This window comes from Arvicola amphibius, chromosome 2 (assembly GCF_903992535.2).
Source record: "Arvicola amphibius chromosome 2, mArvAmp1.2, whole genome shotgun sequence".
In the NCBI taxonomy this organism is placed as follows: Eukaryota; Metazoa; Chordata; class Mammalia; order Rodentia; family Cricetidae; genus Arvicola; species Arvicola amphibius.
The window spans coordinates 137,363,289-137,382,874 of NC_052048.2; the positions used below are offsets into that span (position 1 = coordinate 137,363,289).

The window sequence follows — 19,586 nt, forward strand, 5'->3', positions numbered from 1 at the left end:
GGGCGGTGGTGGCGCACGCCTTTAATCCCAGCACTCGGGAGGCAGAGGCAGGCGGATCTCTGAGTTTGAGACCAGCCTGGTCTACAAGAGCTAGTTCCAAGACAGGCTCCAAAGCTACAGAGAAACCCTGTCTCGAAAAACAAACAACAACAACAACAAAAAAAAAAAAAACCAAAAAAACCCCCCAAAAAAAACCAAAAAAAAGCTGAGAATTGAAAATCTAGTACAGATTCCCATTTTGCTAGTAGTTTGACTAATAGTCAGCCTCTGAAATATCCTACCTGTCTTTAGTATTAACATAGGATATGTACTCAAAATATTATTGTTAAGATTTTAAAGAATTATATAAAATACTCTAAATTATAAAACACTACATGAGATTTGCTTTATTAGTAGGAAGTACTTTATGGACTTCTTCAAAAACCAAAGTCAATTAGTATCCTATCCCTTCTCTTACTCATCCTGATATTCCAGTTGTTCAAAGAAATCCCTGTTGACTAGGAACACCTTAGGCACTTCTGCCCTAGCCATCTTTACACACCCATGAGTATGGCTTGACCAGCACAGCAGCATGCAGATGGTGTGCTGCCCAGTGCTGCATATGCTGTGCCTTCCTTCCCATAGGCAGACAAACCAGCACGTTATTACATTCTTTTGGACATACTTATACTTTATGTTAATCTTATACAATAACAATTGTCATCTACATTTATACATGAGCAAAAAGGCTGGAGGAAGTTAAGTAAGTTAACCGAAGTATTAAATTAGTTGTGTTCTAGGACCAAAACTTTTGGTTGGCTAAATTAAATAGGTTTTTGCCTACTTCATAAATTGTGTTATAATGAAAAAAATCACTTTATTTTTAAAAGCTTTCACATTAAAGTAGCATAAATATTGATGTAAATGAACAATGTTAGACAACCATAAGATTGTGAAATTCTCAAGCTGGAGAAGACCATGTATTTAGAGAATGTATTTTTTTTTTGTTTAGTTGTTAAAACTCTGTGTGTGCTAGTAGTGCCCTGAGGCCAGAGGCGCTGGCGCCAACAGAGCAGGACTCTAGGAATTGAACTGGGTCTTCTCTAGGAGCAGCACACACTCTTAACCATGGAACCATCTCTCACCGGCCTCTAGGGAAGCTATTAAGACTGGTCACACTTCATCTTCAGGAGTTAATAAATAATACATTATAAAGGTGGTGGTACGAAGTCGCTCACGCTCCACTGCTTCAAGAGCTTAAAGCAATCCTAGCCAACAACATGTTTTATTATAAAAGAAACAGTATTATCTGTGCTATCTACAGTGGCCACATACCAACTAAAATGAGCTCTTGAATTTTCAACTTGTGGTAAAATATCAAACCTCAAAATACATAATAGCTAATGAACATACATTTAAAAGCTAATTAGAAACTTCTGTAAATTGGTATTTCAGTTACAGCTTCTCAAGCTCTTTAAGTGTGCATTGTCCAAAGAGAGTACTTACAATTCAAGCAGCCAACTATGCAAAATTAAAATATTTAGCAGGTCCAAGCACATATCCATACAGTTATTGTGGATCAAGACAACATGAAGAAAAGCAGACAGCCAAAAGTCTCCAAAGCCAAAACAAAACCAAGGCCGAGTGTGAGGCAGCCAGGACTCCATGCACAGTCTAAATCACCACAGTTAACTTCCCGACAAGCACCAAACAGGAGGCTCATCTTTCCAGCCAATACAATGCCGAGCACTATCACAGATCAGGCATTTTACCTGAAGATTTACTTTTTCTTGAACCCTCAATGATAGCAGAAGAAAACAAAAGCAGCTGAAATGTGAAATAATCCCTAGAAAATCAAGAATTAAAAAAAACCACAATATTAGTAAAAGCAATTATTCAAATAATGAAAAGTGGGACTCTTTTATTAATATTTTCAGATATCTCTTAATTAGTTTAACAAGAGTCAATGCTAAGACTTGACATTTCAGATCCGTGAGCTGTTTTATTCAAATACTGTAATGCAGTTTATAAATGATATTTAACGAAGTGAGGCTGATTTCTAAGTTAAATATACCAATAAAAGTATGGTATCAACCTTTACTAGTGTGCCTCAAACTAGAAACCTTGGTGAGTATTGGTCCTATCCCGTTCAGTCATGTTCTGGCTCACCTGGAATTATTGGTTTCTTTGCCTTGATGCAAGCAAAGTCAGCAGGCGTATGCTTTCCTTTGTGTAAGTATAACTAAGAATCAATAATATTAACCATGCAGCTACCCTTCAACTGTACTGTTACAATCTAAAAATGAGATGCTTCTTAGCTTTTGAATGATGGCTCACGTCTAAAATCCTGAGCACGCAGGACTAGAGGCCAGGTTGGGCTACACAGTAATGCAGTACACATGTCTCAAAAGCAAACAATAATATTTAAGGGCAGAATTTTTAGTAATTTAAAAATTATATGCGTGGAAATTCACACTTGACATCTCCTCTAGAAAATGTGACAAAGTAAGGTGGACTTGGCTCTGGAATGGGAAAGCTGGAACGAAAGGGATGAAAGGACGGTTTACAATCACACTCCCATTCCCAAGGAGACCTAAAAGCAAACTCAAAACACAGTATTGAATAAAGGTAAGTTCCTTATAGACTGCAAGGAGCCACACAAGACACCTAAGGAATTAGCATTCTGTGGAATTACTCCCTTATCTTCCAAACTTTCAAGCTATGCCCCTTTTCTTTCACACAAAAAGAAAACAAACAAAATCATAATTATTTACTATACTCTAATCAAATATTGACCTAAATGGCACTCTATTTGTAAAAACAAACTGTTGAATATGAAAAAAAAAGAGCTGGGAGGTGGTGGCACATGCTTTTAATCCCAGCACTTGAAAGGCAGAGGCAGGCAGATCTCTGTGAGTTCGAGACCAGTCTGGTCTACAACAGCTAGTCCCAGGACAGACTCCAAAGCTACAGACAAACCCTATCTCAAAACAAAACAAAACAAAACAAAAAAAGAACAAATTATGTTCTTTAAATTATATTTAACTATAAGTCAGGTTCATTTGCTTTGAATCACTTACTACAAAGGGGGGAAATCAGTTACTGAAAAAACAAAAATCTATTATTATTTTACATGATTTTCAAGTTTAATTTATTATTGTGTACTTTAAAATTAGAATAATGCAGGAAGCTATAATGTAGGCAGGCTCAAAATGGCAATAAATTTGAATACAGAAACAAAAAACCCAATCCCAAACCCCTTAAAAAAAACCTACCGTAGGTATAGTTTAGACAGTTCCAGGTTTGATTCTGAACTTCCAGTTTATTTAGGAGCACATGGGGTGGCAGCTACCTCATAAAGCTGTGCCTAGACATGACTAATACTTGACTATCTAGTACTGCACCTGGCATGGGACAGGTTATTCCAAGATGATTAATGGTCTATACCATTACTAATTCACACACACACACACACCCAAAACCATTTTAGACAACCTTAACTGTGTGAATTCTCAAGCAGAAAAGGATCATATATTTAGGAAAAATACTCTTTTGTTAAATGTAGCTTTTAAAAACTATGTGTATATTTGTGTACCTGTACATGTAGAAATGCCTCAATGGAAGAGAAAGCAAACCCTGAAAAGAACTCTAATCCCTCTAGAACTACAATGGACCATCATTGTCAGGATCGGTCATTATCAGGGATGCAAAAGTACATACAACCTTGACTAAGCAGGACTACAAGGCATATAACATATGAAAGCTCATAATTATGTACAGAATGGTCATAAAGTAAATGCAGAAAGAACATGTTTGCATAAACACGAATGGGGAAATAGAGTAGCAGTAGAGAATATTCATGAGACCCCAAGTTTTATGCTCCATACTGCAAAAACAAACCAAACAAACAAATAAAAAAAAAAAAAAACAGACACACCTAAATACCCTCTCTGCTGGAATAGTGTAAGAAATTAAAGCACTTCTGGAAAGAACTGGGGCTTGCTAAGGTGAGAAGGGATTTTCACTTGTTATTTTCTGTCTCTGTATTGTAACCATGCACTCATACCTATTCAAAAAGAAAAGTTAATTTTAAAAAGGAGTAAAAACAAAGATGGCAGGCAAAAGCATTCAAAGAAACCATATTTGGAAGGCCATTCTCCCTGGGTCTTCCGCTGGTTTCTGTGCCCTTGGGGCATCTCTTCAAGGACGTCTATCTCCACAGCTGAGTTCCAGAGCTAAGGGAAGGCAGGCCTCAAGGAAGAGACACAGCTTCTTTTAACTCCTCTTCTTTACAGCTGCTCACTGATGTGGGAGCCAGGGCTTAAAGACAGACAAAAGGTTTTTCTGGCTGTCGTTATTTCATGAGTAACAAAATCCTTTGATTCTGACCCAAAATCAGAGATTTACATGTTACCACCCGGAGTTCACACAACTACGGCAGGCTAACTGGTTATGGCAAGGTAAAGAAAGTAAACAAAGCATTTACAGATTGAGAAGTGTAAATTCAAATAATATCAGATGACTGGGAAGAGCACTTGCTTGGTATGCACAAACTGGGTTGTCATCCACAGTGCTGCAAAATCATCATTGCCATCAAATGATGACATTAAAACAGAATATGGTCAAAGTCTTCTACGAGACAGAGTAAAATACAGCATTGGGGACCAGAGAGATGGCTCAGCAGTTGATAGCACTTGTTTTTGAAGATGACCTGGATTCAGCTCCCAGTGCCCATATGGCAGCTCACCACCATTCAGTTCCAGCTCCAAAGAATACAATGCCTTCTTCTGACCTCCATGGGCACCAGGCATGCATGTGGTACACATAAATATGCAGGCAAAACACGAATACACAATAAACCAAAAATATAAGATAAAAGATCCAAACACAGTTGTGTGTAATTGGCAATCTCAACAGTTCAGGAGGTGGATTTGAGGCAGAGGGCGTTCAACTCCAGGTGAATTCAAGTTCAGCTTTAGCTGCATGAGACCTATCTTTAAAAAGTTCTAATACAAGGCCAGGCGGTGGTGGCGCACGCCTTTAATCCCAGCACTCGGGAGGCAGAGGCAGGCGGATCTCTGTGAGTTCGAGGCCAGCCTGGTCTACAAGAGCTAGTTCCAGGACAGGCTCTAAAAACGCTGCAGAGAAACCCTGTCTCGAAAAACCAAAAAAAAAAAAAAAAAAAAAGTTCTAATACAAAAAGGAATACTCAAGCTGCATAATATTTGTGCAAATAATTTAACTATGAAATATGTATTTAAAAAGGCCAAGTAAGAGGTGGCTCAGAAGGCAAAGTACTCAGTGTACAAGCATAAGGGCCCGAGTTTAGATTCCCAAGGCCAAAATAAAAGCAGGGCCTTGTGGCATGCATCTGTAACCTCAGAGTCGGCGAGGTAGAGACAGCAGATCCCTGAAGCTCTCTGGTCAGCTAGTCTAGATGAACTGCTGAGTTACAGTAAGACCCTGTCTTGAAAGATAAGATGGAGAGCAAGTAATAGACGGGAACATCAACTTTTGGCCTCTATACATATGTAGTATTCCTATGCAGAAACACCTGCACATGCGTGCGCGCGCGCGCGCGCACACACACACACACACGACCAGAAAAATTTCTATTAGGTTATTATCATCAACAGACTGAAGAGACTTTAAATTCAAGAAAAATTGGTAAAACCAGTTACAGTGGGGGATTTATTAAAATTTCTAAATCTGTCAGACTTATGTAGATCAGACAATGCTCTCTTTGGAAGGCCATTGAATATTTCTGTAATACAACCAACTCAATTTATGTATTAATAAGCTGCTGAACTAACTAGGTGTGGTGGCACATGTCTTTAATCACTACCGAGACAAAGACAGGCAGATCTGAATCTGAGCCCTGCCTGGTCTACATAGCAAATACCAAGTCAATCAGGGACACCCAGGGCTATACAGTGAGAATCCATCTCAAACAAACAAACAACAGCAAAACAAAATGGCAGAAGATCTTTTTCACTCTATAGAAAACATACTTCACTGATGTTCTAGTTGCTTCTGTGTAATACACTCTGACTGAGAGAAACTCGGGATAAAGTGTTTATTTGATTATACTTTCAGGTCACAATCCATCATTGAGGCAAGTCAAGGAAGGAACTTAAAATCAAGTAGGAAATAAAGTACAGACCAAAAAGGAATAATGATTACTGGCTTGGTCACAGACTCATGTTTAGCTACTTTTTGAAAAATTTGTTTATATATATATATATATATATATATATATATATATATAAACATTTTGCCTATGTGTTGGTACCCGAGGACGTCAGAAGAGGGTGCTGGACCCCCCCCCCCCCCCCGGAACTGGAGTTACAGTGGGTTGTGAGCTGCTATGTGGGTGCTGGGAAACAAAGCTGGGTTCTCTGCAAGAGCAGTTAAACACTCTCAACAGCTAGCCCCTCAGTTAGCTTTCAATCCACCCAGGCTGATGGCATCACCCACAGCTGAGAAACGCCACAGAGACAAGGCTCCAGACCAGTCTCATCAAGGCAACTCTTCAGTAAGGTCCCTTTGTCCAGGTGACATTAAGTTTGTGTCAAGTTGGCAACTAAAACTATGACAGCTTATAATCATTATTTACAGAAAGCAATGCTCTACTTTCACAAATAATCAATGAATTTCAAAAATAGAAAGGTATGGACAGTGTTTTGTAACATCAAAATCACTTCTAGTAATTTCTACCAAAATTACCTTTAAAATCATATTAAAATTAAAATTAAAGCATATTAAATTGGTAAAGCTATTAAAAAGTTATTCTTAAAATGTTTATTATTATAATATAGAGAATGAAAAATAAACTATTTATTAGTGCTTAGCATTAATAAAATTTAGCTTTATTTAAAACTATTATCATCTTTGAAAATACTATTTAAATATTTTAGCTTGCCTAAACTACAAAAACACATATTATAATAAAAAATACAACTGTGAGAAAATACCATGTGAAATGTTATACCAATGGAATATAAAATTTAGAGAAAAATATTACTACTTATTATGTTGAGTAGCTGAAGAAGTGTCTCATATAGCCAGGCTGGCCCACAGTCCGCCTCCTCCTGCCACCTACCTCCTGGGTGCTATCATTACATAACTGCTCCACCACACTTAGGTATAGAAAAGGATTATTTTCAAACAAAATTCTCAGAATGCACTGAGGAAGTGATAACTATGACCAGACAGGTGATCCTGTCAGTCGTCTTTAAGAGTGGATGGTTTCACCGCTGCATCATGGCTGATCAATCTGCAGCACTTCCTGAATTACAGACTGCAGTGCAAATGACCAGTCTCTGAGTCATAATCTTTGCCTGTATGTAACCTCAGTAGTAATGTTATTAAATATACACAGGATCAAAGGTAAAAACCCAGCAATATCAGAAACTAATTCAACTCAATTAGACCATTAGGAAAAAAACTATCAATACAATCTAACAACAAACAAAAAAAGAAAAAGCTCAGAATCTCAGCACTTGGGGAGGCCAAGACAAGAAGTTTATAAGTAAGTTTGAGGCCAGCCTGGGTTAAAGATTCTGTTTCAAAAATAAACCTAAATAAATTTAATAAATAGCTGCTTTTTGTTTTAAAAGAGAAGAAAATGGCATACCCATTACTGAAGCTCAAAGCAATCACTCATTCAGCAGGTTAACGCTAAGTAAGAAAAAGCTGCGTGCCCCAGTGTCATGGTTATCCTAAGTAAGCTTACAAGCAATTCAGGAAGAGGAAGATGCAGAACACTTGGGAACAATTCACGTTCAGGTGACACATGCTCACAAAATCAAGACCCAATGAAGCCAGTATTAGATCTGGTTCTGAATGTTGACTGGCTAAGTGCCAGTTCCCACGCTGTTGTGCTATGTAGGTGAGAAGGGAGTCAACTTTTCAAGAACCACTGTTCCATCTTCTCTCGCACTCTCTGCTTTCTGGCCACCAAGAAAGAGGAATACATTTCCTCTGTTACACACGCCTATCTCACCAGGGCCAAAGCAATGGGACCAAAGAACGTGACCTGAAAGCAGGAGTCAAAAATCAACCATCTTAGCAGCCTGTCTGAATATTTCTGTCACAGTCACTGAAAAGCTAACCACAAAACCAACTAAACCTTGACACTAAGAACACCGATTCTCTGAACCCCATCAAATGCAGACAGACCAGGTTCCTCAATAGAAACATGTAGTGTCTCTGTGGGATGAATCTCAAGCTCTGAGTCATCAGCTTACATTCAGATGTCTGGAACTCACCCTCTCTAAAAGTTCCTCTATAAATAGAGTAGTCTGAAAATAAGACCGACAATTCTAACTGAATTTTTATAGGTCGTTAACAGATACTTCACAAATAAATTTCAAAATTTCAGATCGAGCTACTTCTGGAAGTCTGCATAAGATACAAGTTACTAAGTATTTCACATTGAACAAGAGTTCTTGTTTAAGCATTAACATGATTTAGAGGCCCAATCTAGTTGAGTTGGTGTCAACATTTAGGAATTCAAACACAAAGCTATAGAGTCATGTGACCAAAAAGACTTCAGAGCCTCTGTCTCACCTAGTCTAAACTTTGTGATAACAGATAACATAACAGATGCTATGTTTAATACTCAGACATTAAAAAGGCCACCTCCAATCAGATTCAACGTGGTAAGTGGTATTCTGGGGCTCTTCCTTTAACACAATTACGATTCCCCAAGCCCAAATAATGTGGGATTTCCTTTTATATATTGTGATTACCATTTATGAACAAAGAAACTGCTTTGGACTTATAGCAGGACAGAACTTAGGTAGGCAGGGAAAACTAAACTGAATGCTGGAAGAAAGGTGGAGTCAGAGAGAAGCCATGTAGCCTGCCAGAGACAGACACTGGGAACTTTAGCTGATAAGCCACAGCCACGTAGCAATACACACATACATAATTACTAGAAATGGGATAAATTAATATGTACTAGCTAGCCAATAAGAAGCTAGAGCTAACAGCCCAAGCAGTGATTTAATCAATACAGTTTCCGTGCGGTTATTTTGGTTCTGGGCGGACAGGATGATAAGTGGCCTCCTCCTACACCCGAGACAGAGAAGAACTTTCCAAGGTGCCACTTTTCTGTGAGCCCTAGATCACAATGTACAGCCAAAGATCCCTTCATTCACCTCTGTGTCATCACAGCCCTCAGACTAGTTTTAAAATGAAAACTACATAAAATTTATGAAATATTTGCTTCTTGCTGTAAATTTTTATTGAAAGACCCAGGCCTAGTTATTTTTCAGAATGGCTTTATTACTAGCAGAGCAGTGTGTGTGTGTGTGTGTGTGTGTGTGTGTGTGTGTTGTTGTCAATAACTACTAATGAGTACTGTAAGCATTAGGAACAAACTCAACACTTGAGGAGAAGCCTGCTGTTTTTTTAAAAACACTGCTAACACACCTTTCAAGCGGTTTGGTCACCCTACCCCCAGTTAAAACTCTACAGGAAGATTTAGAGGACTCACTAAGGCCAGAGTCACTCTGACTCATTCATTATAACAACCTAGAGTAAACCTGTTCCTTATAATACTAAACAGTCTGCCCAGGAGACCCTACACCACAAGAAGACAAGGCCTTGGTAAGAGCCCTAACACGCTCCTTGATTGCTGCAAGCTATAAGCCTCTCTCCATTATGCATCTTTGGGCTGTGCTCACTGGCTTAGCATTCACCAAGGCAAGAGTCATTGTATTTAGTTAGACTTTGAGACAGCCTAGTAGACAAGTTTAATAACCTAAACACATTAAATCTGGAAATGAAAAGCTGCCAAATATCACAATATTTTTTGCAGTGTTCTGGATATTAAAAATTTAAATTACAGAATACTATGATCATGTGCAAATCTATTATGCTTTTTAATTCAATGAAATGTAGTTGCAGTTTTTAAAAGCCAGGGGTTAACATTAAAGGGCAGTTATTTTATGAATATATATAGTAAACATAATTATGAAGTATAATGGCAGAACAATGGAGCAAGTACGGAAACAAAATTATCACTTTTAGCCTCAAATTCTGAACTTGAATGAGAATTTTAAGTAACTGAATTTCAACTAGATTATGTAAGACAATTTCCTAAGGCAAACGGTTAGGACATAACCAATACATTTGCTATTCAAAGTAAGTGCTAGGAGCTATTTCCACTTATATAGCGGTTAATGAAAGAAATGCTTGTCACCACTGTTGATACTAAGGCTAGAGATGCTACCTTCCTAAAGCACTTGACAAAGTTATCACAAGAATATATTCATCTCATTAACTCTTTGAGAGGCCATAAGCCCCACCTGTCTTATTTACTGGATCATAGCACTTAGCACGGTATCTTATATATAAGGACCCAAAAGATGGTTGCTAAACTTAGTCTGCCAACAGATTTTGCCAATTACTAGTATTCTCACCATTCACTTCATATCTAAGTCTCAAATGTCTTTTCTTCTTTTCTTAGTGGCATTTAGGTATGCATGAAGTTCCTCTACCTATTTCTTTGCATCAAGAGAGAGGGTCTTACTACATAAATAGCCCAGGGTGGCATCAGTCTTGGCTATGCTAAAGTTATTTATAGGCAAATACCACAAAATCCAACTGAAGTTTGTTTTTCTATTAGCTAGAACTATTTGATTTTTAATTCCTGAATTTATTCTACTTGTTCTATGATGACACTGAAGACTGTATTACTAGGGTCGGGAGAGAAAACCCTGGTTCAACATACCATAGCTAAAGCAACCGCCAATTAGCGCAAGAATGAAATTTCTCTGTGGGTTCAAAGAGACAGATAATGGTGACAGTAAAGTTCCAGTCTCCACTTCCTACATTTGTTTTCTTCCATTAGTTGTCTATCTACTGCATTTATGAATGAACTTTATCCCTTCTGTTAACAATGTATCATTAATTACAGATTTGTTTAAGAATTACTTTTATGTGTATAGGTGCTTTACCTGTATGTATGCCTGTGTACCACATGTGTGCAGTGACCTCAGAGGCCAGAAGAGGGTGTTAGGGTCCCTGGATCTGGAGTTCCAGAGTTGTGAGCTACCACGTGGGTGCTGGGAATTGAATCCGGGTCCTCTAGAAGAGCAACAAATGTTCTTGACCACTGAGAAATCTCTCCAGTCCTTCACTTATTATATATTCTTAAACACAATTTTTTTCTGAACAAAGTCATCATGAACACTACTTTTTCTTTAGGCTAACCTAAAACTTTTAGTCAGCACCACAGTTCTCAAGTGCAATGCAGCAATCTTCTGGAGTAGAGAAGTGAGGGAGGCCTGGGCGTCCTTTTCACTGAACAAAGCCAGCACCTACTTTTATGATAGCATCATCTGTCTTCTTCCTTCCCATTCTCTCCTCTGTTCCAGTGGGATTTTCCAGGATATCTACACACACACACACACACACACACACACACACACACACACACACACAGAGAGAGAGAGAGAGAGAGAGAGAGAGAGAGAGAGAGGACCAACCTAACTGTAGAAGAAATCATTCTATGTCATTAAGCCAGGTAATAAGAGATTTTTTTTAAACAAAACAAAACAAAAAACAATGCCACTCCTGTCATTAAATGTCTTGGAAATTTATTATTTTCACTTATTAATAGATATAAACTAATTAACCTATTTTAAAAACACATATAAAGTTATCTTAAGATGAGAATTTGAGTCCTTCCCTGCCACTTAAATTTTGCTTCAAACATGAAATTCACATTATTTACGGCAATACTAATTACAATGTTACTTTAAGGCACAGACTTACCATTATAGGTTATTCTTGGCTTTGTTAAACACATCACAAGATGTAAATCCATTTCATCTGAGGGTACAAATTTTGAGCATACCGGGCACTTAAATCCTAAAACATAAAAGAAACCCAGGTTATTTAACTATTCTGAATATCAAACTATAGTTTTTAAGTCATGGAAGACCAAAAGCATTTAAAACTTCAATATTAAGACTTAAATAATACGTTACAGTACTTATTACAACTCAATTTTGGGGAAAAAGATTTGTGACTAGAAATCAATATGACTTAAACCAGTGTATGAAGATCATCCCATTATCTTAAAAATCAAGTCAAATGAGAAGAGTGACTCCCATCATAAATCCCTTTATCTAGTCCTATTACTATTATTCTCATTTCTGATTTTTCAAAAATACACACTTTCTCTAGGTTATTTCATGTTAGAATAGCTTCCTATACTGATCATCTTTGTGAAAATTGTCTTTACCAATTTGATAACATTCTTTATTATAGCTATCCAGTACCAGTGATGACTGGAATGAGACTGTTACCCACAAGCTTATGTTTGAATGTGTGGTCCCCAGTTGGTGCAACTGTTTGGGAAGGATTAGTAGGTGTAGAGTTATTGAGAATGTGTGACGCTGACGGTGGCTTTAAGGTTTCAAAAGTCCATGCCATTCCTAGACAGCTCTCTGCCTTGAGGGTGTCGCCTTGGCATGTAAGGTCTTGTCTACTGCTGCAGTGCCATGCCTGCCTACTGCTGTCAGGTTCCCCGCCATTGCCAATGGACTAACTGAAACAGCAAGCCCTAACAAACTCTTTCTTCTGTATGTTGCCTGGTTATGGTGTCACTTCACATCAATAGAAAAGTAACTATGACAATCCCTTAGCACTATTTTCTCCAATCCACTATTTTAAACACACACTGATAAAGAACGTAAAAGCTTTGAGAACAGCAAAGCAGGTCTATCATCTAAGACTCCTGAGGCATGCATTATCAGTTGCACACTTGGAGATGGCTTATGTTTACACCTCAAGAGTTCCTATGTTCAAAGCTTCATCACCAACTTGGAAGTGCAATCCTTTCAAATGAGGCTCCAGTATGTGGTTGTTAGGTCACATGCTCCAAAAAATGAAAAGCAGCTCTTATGGGATTCCCCCAACACTAAGTTGCTATGCAAGTCTCAGCCTGAGTGTTTAATGGCTCCCTGGTTTCTTGTCTGACAAAGTAATCCTTTACCTCCATAACCTCATCTTCATCCCACACCTGCCACTGTGGTGCCAACCACCATGAGGCCTTTGTCAGTACCAAAGTGATGCCAGTACCAAGTCCATAAGCCTCCAGAAATGTGAGCTAAAGCAACCTTATGAAATGGGTCATGCTTGGATACTTCATTACAATAATGAAGAACTGACTGAAATGTGGCCTTTCTGCCACACCATACTAAGTCTTAATGCAAATTAAAAATAGCAACAAACCAGGCACTTGCAGTCAATTTTGATACTTAAATGCTAGAGTCTTCCATGTAATATTCAATGTGGACTAATATTTGCCTGAAGTGCTCTACTGAAATCGAACTAGCACACTAATGGGAGAATGTTACCTACCTCACTTACAAAGACACAGTCTGGAATATTCAAGGGGGCTCAGATGTAAGCTGAATTGAGAAGACAGAAACCAAGGCAAGTAGAGGAAAGGAGGCCTCTGGCCATGGAGCAGATGTGTAAACAGAAGTAGAAGCACTCTGGGAGATGAGCAACCAGTGAGGAAAGGGACCTTCTACACCTACTTCTAGGATGCGCCAGTTCTTAAACAACAGTTTTCTCTCAACTGTGAGAGCAAAATCACAGGCAACCTGACAAGTCAGACTAGAATTATAGCTCCTACGAAGCTAATATAAAGACAGCAGGAAAGAGTTCCCTTACTATTTATTCAAAATTCTGTTTCCCTAAGTGAAACAGTCTTAAAAAAACAAAAACTAAAAAAGCTTTATTTATTGGAGTTGGAGAGATAGATAGATGGCTCAGCAGTTAAGAGCACTGGTTGTACTTGTTTCTTTCCACTTCTCAAAATTCCCTAAACTGAGAGTGAATAAAACTTCAAAAAGGAGAAATGAACTTGATATAAGTCAGCAGCAAGAGTAAGAAAGTCCACGAGCGAGCTGACAAGATTGCTAAAGCAGTGTCTTCAGTGCTACGAAGGCAGCAAAGTCTCACTTCCTAATCCTCAAAGGCCAAGATGGAGGGACAAGGATGTTCCATGGCTTTCCTAATAGTAATTCACGAGGCTAAACTTTATTGCAGCAAGCTTTCAGGGTTCAATTCAAGGAGTGCAGCACCAAGCAACATCTGAAAACCTGAGGTTTCTGAGTCACTTCTACACCAGAAAGAGCTCCTTGGAGCAACAGTGCCTCACATCCGGGTAGGGAGCACAGCCAGCGAGCCCAGAACACTGTCTGCTCTGTACTTTTCAAGTGTTTAGAAACCAATACCGCAACACGGTGGGGTGGGGGTGGGGTTACTATGGAGAAAGAATCAAATATTTCTACTAGGCTGTGGGTGTCAGAGTTAGCTTCTCCTGCCAACCTAGTCCCCGGTTCAGAGGGCACCTCAGCTGAAGAACTGCTCACATCAGACTGGCCTGCTCCTCAGTGGCCTGGAATAAGGAAGGCAGCTGAGCAAGCCCAGGTGCAGCATTCCTCTGAGGTTTCTACTTCAAGCTCCTACTTTTGAGATTCTGCCTCAGTTTCCTTCGACAATAGACTATAGTCTGTGAGCTGAGACAAAGCCTTTGGTTGCAGGGTTTGTCACAGCGACAGAAGGCCAAACTAGGACAGTAGAAAAAAAACAGGGATAAAGAAAAATCTCGCACTGAAAAAGAACCCTCTCTTCACAGGCTCTACCTATATACACCTATTGAAAAAACCCAAACACCAAGCATTCTTGTCTATTATAAGCCCTATCTTACATATAAAACAGCCAATCAGGGTTTTTAAGGGACTTTTCTATTAGGTAAGATGCAACAAAAGAAAGAAAAAAAAAACCTTATCATAGAGAAATACACAAGAAACAAGTTCAAAAGAATGCATACAAACAATATTTGCATTATCTATCAAAAGCAAATGGGCAGTATCTTTACCATACAAAGAACTCTTAAAAAATCAATGAATAAAGCTAAACACTGCAGTTTTTAAAATGGGCAAAATTTCTAAACAGCACCAAGCACTCCTTGGTGTGATATACAGAGGACAAGATACACCTATGTATATTCCTGTCGAACATAATTAGGATATAATCATGAGGAATTTAGAAAAAAGCCTTTAACATTCAAGAGACCTCAAAATAATACAAATGTTAATCCAGAAAACAGAAGGAAACAAACAGTTCAAATCCTGACCCCTGCACTAAATACACAAGTTACTTTGTTTGACTTCCATCTTATTATGTTAAAGATCCCCCCAGGAGAGCCGTTTTTTCCTAATTATCCAGTGATAATTCAAGATAACACTGCAGCCATGAAACAAGAATGAGAGGCTAGAAGACAGTGAGAGAGAAATGGAAGAAAGGAATTAGGGCTGCCAAGATGACTCAGCAGGTTAAGGCAAAAGTTTATGGCGAGAACAGACTCCATGGAGCTGTCCTTGGACACCTACAAATACCATAGCATATGTGACTTGAATACACATCACACACACACACACAGCTCAAAAAATATAGAAATTAAAATTCACATAGAATTATGGGCTCTTGACTTAAGGCATCAATTAATAATTATTAACATTTACTATGTATGAGAAAATTATCTAGATACTTTGAATATATCAATTTACTCCTGCACACTTTGAATTTAGTCTTAATACCTTAAAGATAAAAGCAGATGAGCTAAGAACATGGCTATTGCTAGGAATTGGCCACAAAAGTACTCCAACAGCCCTCCTGGCTCCACAACTTTGCACAGCCTTTTCAGACTCCCAGGAAGTAGGACCAAAATTCAAGATAGGCAGATAATAAAATAAGATCAGCTCAGGTGCTCTATTATGTAATTAAACAGAGCCGCAGAAATGAGGAAAGAGAAAATCCAACGTATTTTCCCAAACTGTAGTTAATCAGTATTCAGAACGAAAGACTGTAAAAATAAAGACAGGTAGCCCTATCAAAGTACATTACTGTGAAATTAAAAAGCAAGAGACTTTTTTAAAAATTAAAATATTCAAGAAGAAAAAAAGACAGTCAAACTAAAATCTCTAGAACCCAGGCCTTCTTTGTTTATAGCTTTTCAGAATCTGAATGGCATTAGTCTTCAACAAAGCTGGAAGCCAACGTAACTCCAAAGTTCCAAAATGGCGCTTTACTGAAGCCACACCTAATCCACGCTTCCACTGGGTTGAACAACACAGTTTCTGTTTCAGATAGAAAAGGCACCCAAGCCCTTGCCTCCTGAGACTATTTTCGAGACGCTCCCAAAGCATGAACTCCACTAAACGCAGGGAGCAGAGAACACTTGAGAAGGGAAGGAAGTCTTTGATGGAGAGGGGGGTCTAGAAATTATTAGCTGAGATATAGCGTGGGAGTAATTTCAGAACTCTTAGAAAGAAAAAAAATGAGATTCAAGAAATATGTATCTTCAAATATTCAAAGACTTAGGAACTCAAGACACAAAGACCCAAGTAAGTGATGGTTACCCATGTACACATGTGATTCCACTCCAGTGCCGCCTCCATCTTCGACCATGATCAGCTCTGCTCGAAGAGTTGTCTTTCTACAGCAATCTTTCTTAAAACATTGCTTCTCCAAGAAAACTGTGAACATCATACAGGTACCTAGTAGCTTGTCCATGGTCGATGATAAGACAAAAGGATTCTTTTTTCTCAATGGCCTAACCATACTTTTACTCAGAATGTGTACTTTATTTTCTCCTAGAAACCAACCAATCATTAGTAAAAGAGAACAAATGCTCAAGCCTAAATTTGGACTGCAGGACAAAGTAATGGTGAGATTTTTCCCTACCCCAAAATAAAAATGATGCAAAAATCACCCTTACCATCAGTCAGAACCTATTGCAGAAATGACAGAGAAGTAACCAGGCCCTGCTTTTTACTATTTGAGCTGTCAGAAGTCAACCCCAGGGTCTCCAGCTAAATAAATCAAAATGATTTGAAATTTATGCCCTGGCAATGCTGAAGCATGCATGGGGAGCCCATATGTGGGGGTTCTGTTGAACTTGTCCATATATTTGGGTTTCATTGTCTAAGTTGATGAGGGCAATTGGCCAGATCTCATTACAGATGGTTGTGAGCCACCATGTGGTTAATGGGAATTGAACTCAGGACCTTTGGAAGGGCAGGCCACTAAGCCACTGAGCCACTGAGCCATAAGGAAAGCACTTTATCAGAGATGGAAAGCCCTAGTCTCTAGTCCTATGCATTATTCTACAACTGCAGTAAACTACCTAAATTCAATCTAGTTAACTATGGGAAGTCCTGCTCACCAAGACAGTGGAAGAGAAGCTTTCCTGCCCATACCAGACTCCAGGCAGCAGGAAGAAAAGTAGCCAGGTCCAGCCTTAGGCTGTTTGTGTGGATGGCAGTGATATAGGCTTGCAGGTTCCTGTATTTAAACCTTTATAATACTTTAGTTGGCTGATAATTTCTAGAAGGTACCGATAGATAGGCGTAAGCTTTTCTAAGTGCATATGAACTGAATAGAAAAATAGTGGAACAAATTAATGATAGGCAAATGTGTTTACAAGGCTTTTTACAAAGTAATCTCTATTTGTTATGCCAGATCTCCAAATATGGCAGTTATCCTCTCCCATCTTAAATAATGGAGCAAGAAATAATAAAAGGAGCCTAGAAACTCACTTGGTTCAATTGCTCACTTAAAGAGAACACAGGTCCAACTGGAAAGAAATCCAAAGTGGCAGAAATCAGCTCAGCTTCCGGCTTGATGCATCTTGGCTCCTGGTGTGCATGAGCATTACTGCACACAGATGCCATCTGTCTCTGTATGCGGCTTTTCATACTATTTCCCATTATTATCGTAATACAAATTTAGTGAAACAACTTTACATATTTTTCTCCAAGAAAACACTCTGACACCTCTGTGGTTTTGCTCAAGTAAATTTGCTTTGCTTCTTGTATTTACTTGTTAAAAACCTATTTCTATGTCTTTAAGGTCAGATCAAATTTTACCATGTGATCTTTCAAAAGCTTAAAACCCAAAAGCTCTCTGTTGGCCTACATATTCATTCTATATATCATCACTACTTCTATGTAAATCTTATCTCTCCAAGTCTGACACCATCTATGAGGCAGAAGTTATATATCCATATTCTCTCTCTCTCTCTCTCCCTCTCTCCCTCCCTACTTCCTCTTCCATCTAGATCCTAAAAACCTAAAATCAACAACCCTAAAAACCTAAATCAAGTTGGTTTGCGTTCTACAAAGGTAAGAACAGCACAATTAGAGGACAAAGAACTCTAATTATTGCTAATCATAACTGCAAGCAGTTAAGCCCTAAACCTTATGATTTTCCAAATGTATCTAAAAGGAAAAATTGTTTCAAACATACCAGTAAGAAAAATGAATCAATTCCTGTAAGCAAACAAGTTTAATGGCAAGTAATACGTGATGCAGAGCCAAAGTTTTTGCTTTTGTTTTTCGAGACAGGGTTTCTCTGTAGCTTTGGAGCCTGTCCTGGAACTAGCTCTTGTAGACCAGTCTGGCCTTGAACTCACAGGGATCCACCTATCTCTGCCTCCCAAGTGTTGGGACTTAAAGGGTGCACCACCACCTCCTGGCTATTTTTTTAAGGTTTATTTATTTATTATGTATACAGTGTTCTGTCTGCAGGTATGCCTGCAGGTCAGAAGAGGGCACCAGATCTCATTACAGATGGTTGTGAACCACCATGAGGTTGCTGGGAATTGAACTCAGGACCTCTGGAAGAACAGCCAGCACTCTTAACCTCTGAAAGTTTTGAAGTCTAACTTGAAAAGACAACTGTCTCAGGTGCTAGTGAGATCTATTCAGTAATAGGCACCTGTAGGATTGTCTGCTAAGAAAAAATTCTCCCAAAAATATAAGCTAAATAACTTACAAAGCCAGGACAAGATGCAGATCACCTATCTTCTTTCTGAACTATCACAGTTCTAATAGGTATAAGTTCAGCTACCAGGGAAAGGATGCTCAAGAGGTCAAAAGAGAAAACAGCAAACCAAATCTCCAGCTCTTCTGTAAGGGAGCAAAGTATGTCTACCAGAATGAAAGTGGTAGCCCGGTGAAAGAGCCAACTCCATAATGTAGCAAAATATACTGCAAAACAAGGTCACTTGTTACATTTTAACCTTGTTCAGCAAGGGCTTTGCCTGTCTAAAGATCAGATTCTCTAATGAATCACCAAAGCAGTCCTGGAGGAGCATGCGTAACTCATGTCAGCAGATAAGACTGCATCAAGGGATTCTTAGAAAACTTATTTCATGTGGGTCCAAATTTTAAGCCCATTCATGAAAGTCAATGTTTTCTACTGTCTGCCTGTGTGTGACAATTCTTTGTTCATTCTTTGTCAGGCAGAGTTTATAAAAACATTACTTTTGAGGATAATGGAAACAGGAAATGAATAAAGCAGTTTAGGTGACCTATTTTGTGTAGTCCAAGTCATTAATACTACTTTTGGCACACAGTAAGCATTCAAAATCTAAGAGAAAGAACTGCTGGTTGTTTAGACTTGAGGATACTGAAAGGATTCCTAAAGGTCTTACCATCAATTTTTAAAATAAGTCTTCCACAGTTTTCTGTACAGCTTAAAACAAAAACAAAAATCAAAACCCAGAGATT

General features: G+C 38.5%; 1 protein-coding gene across 1 annotated transcript in view; it reads right to left on the reverse strand.

Annotated features, from left to right (window-relative positions):
- Znrf2 (zinc and ring finger 2) overlaps positions 1-19,586 on the reverse strand; it is a 92,046-nt gene that overhangs the window by 24,604 nt on the left and 47,856 nt on the right. The window contains exon 2 of the mRNA XM_038318580.1: positions 11,767-11,862. Coding sequence (XP_038174508.1) covers positions 11,767-11,862 — 96 coding nt within the window. The remainder of the gene's footprint in view (positions 1-11,766; positions 11,863-19,586) is intronic.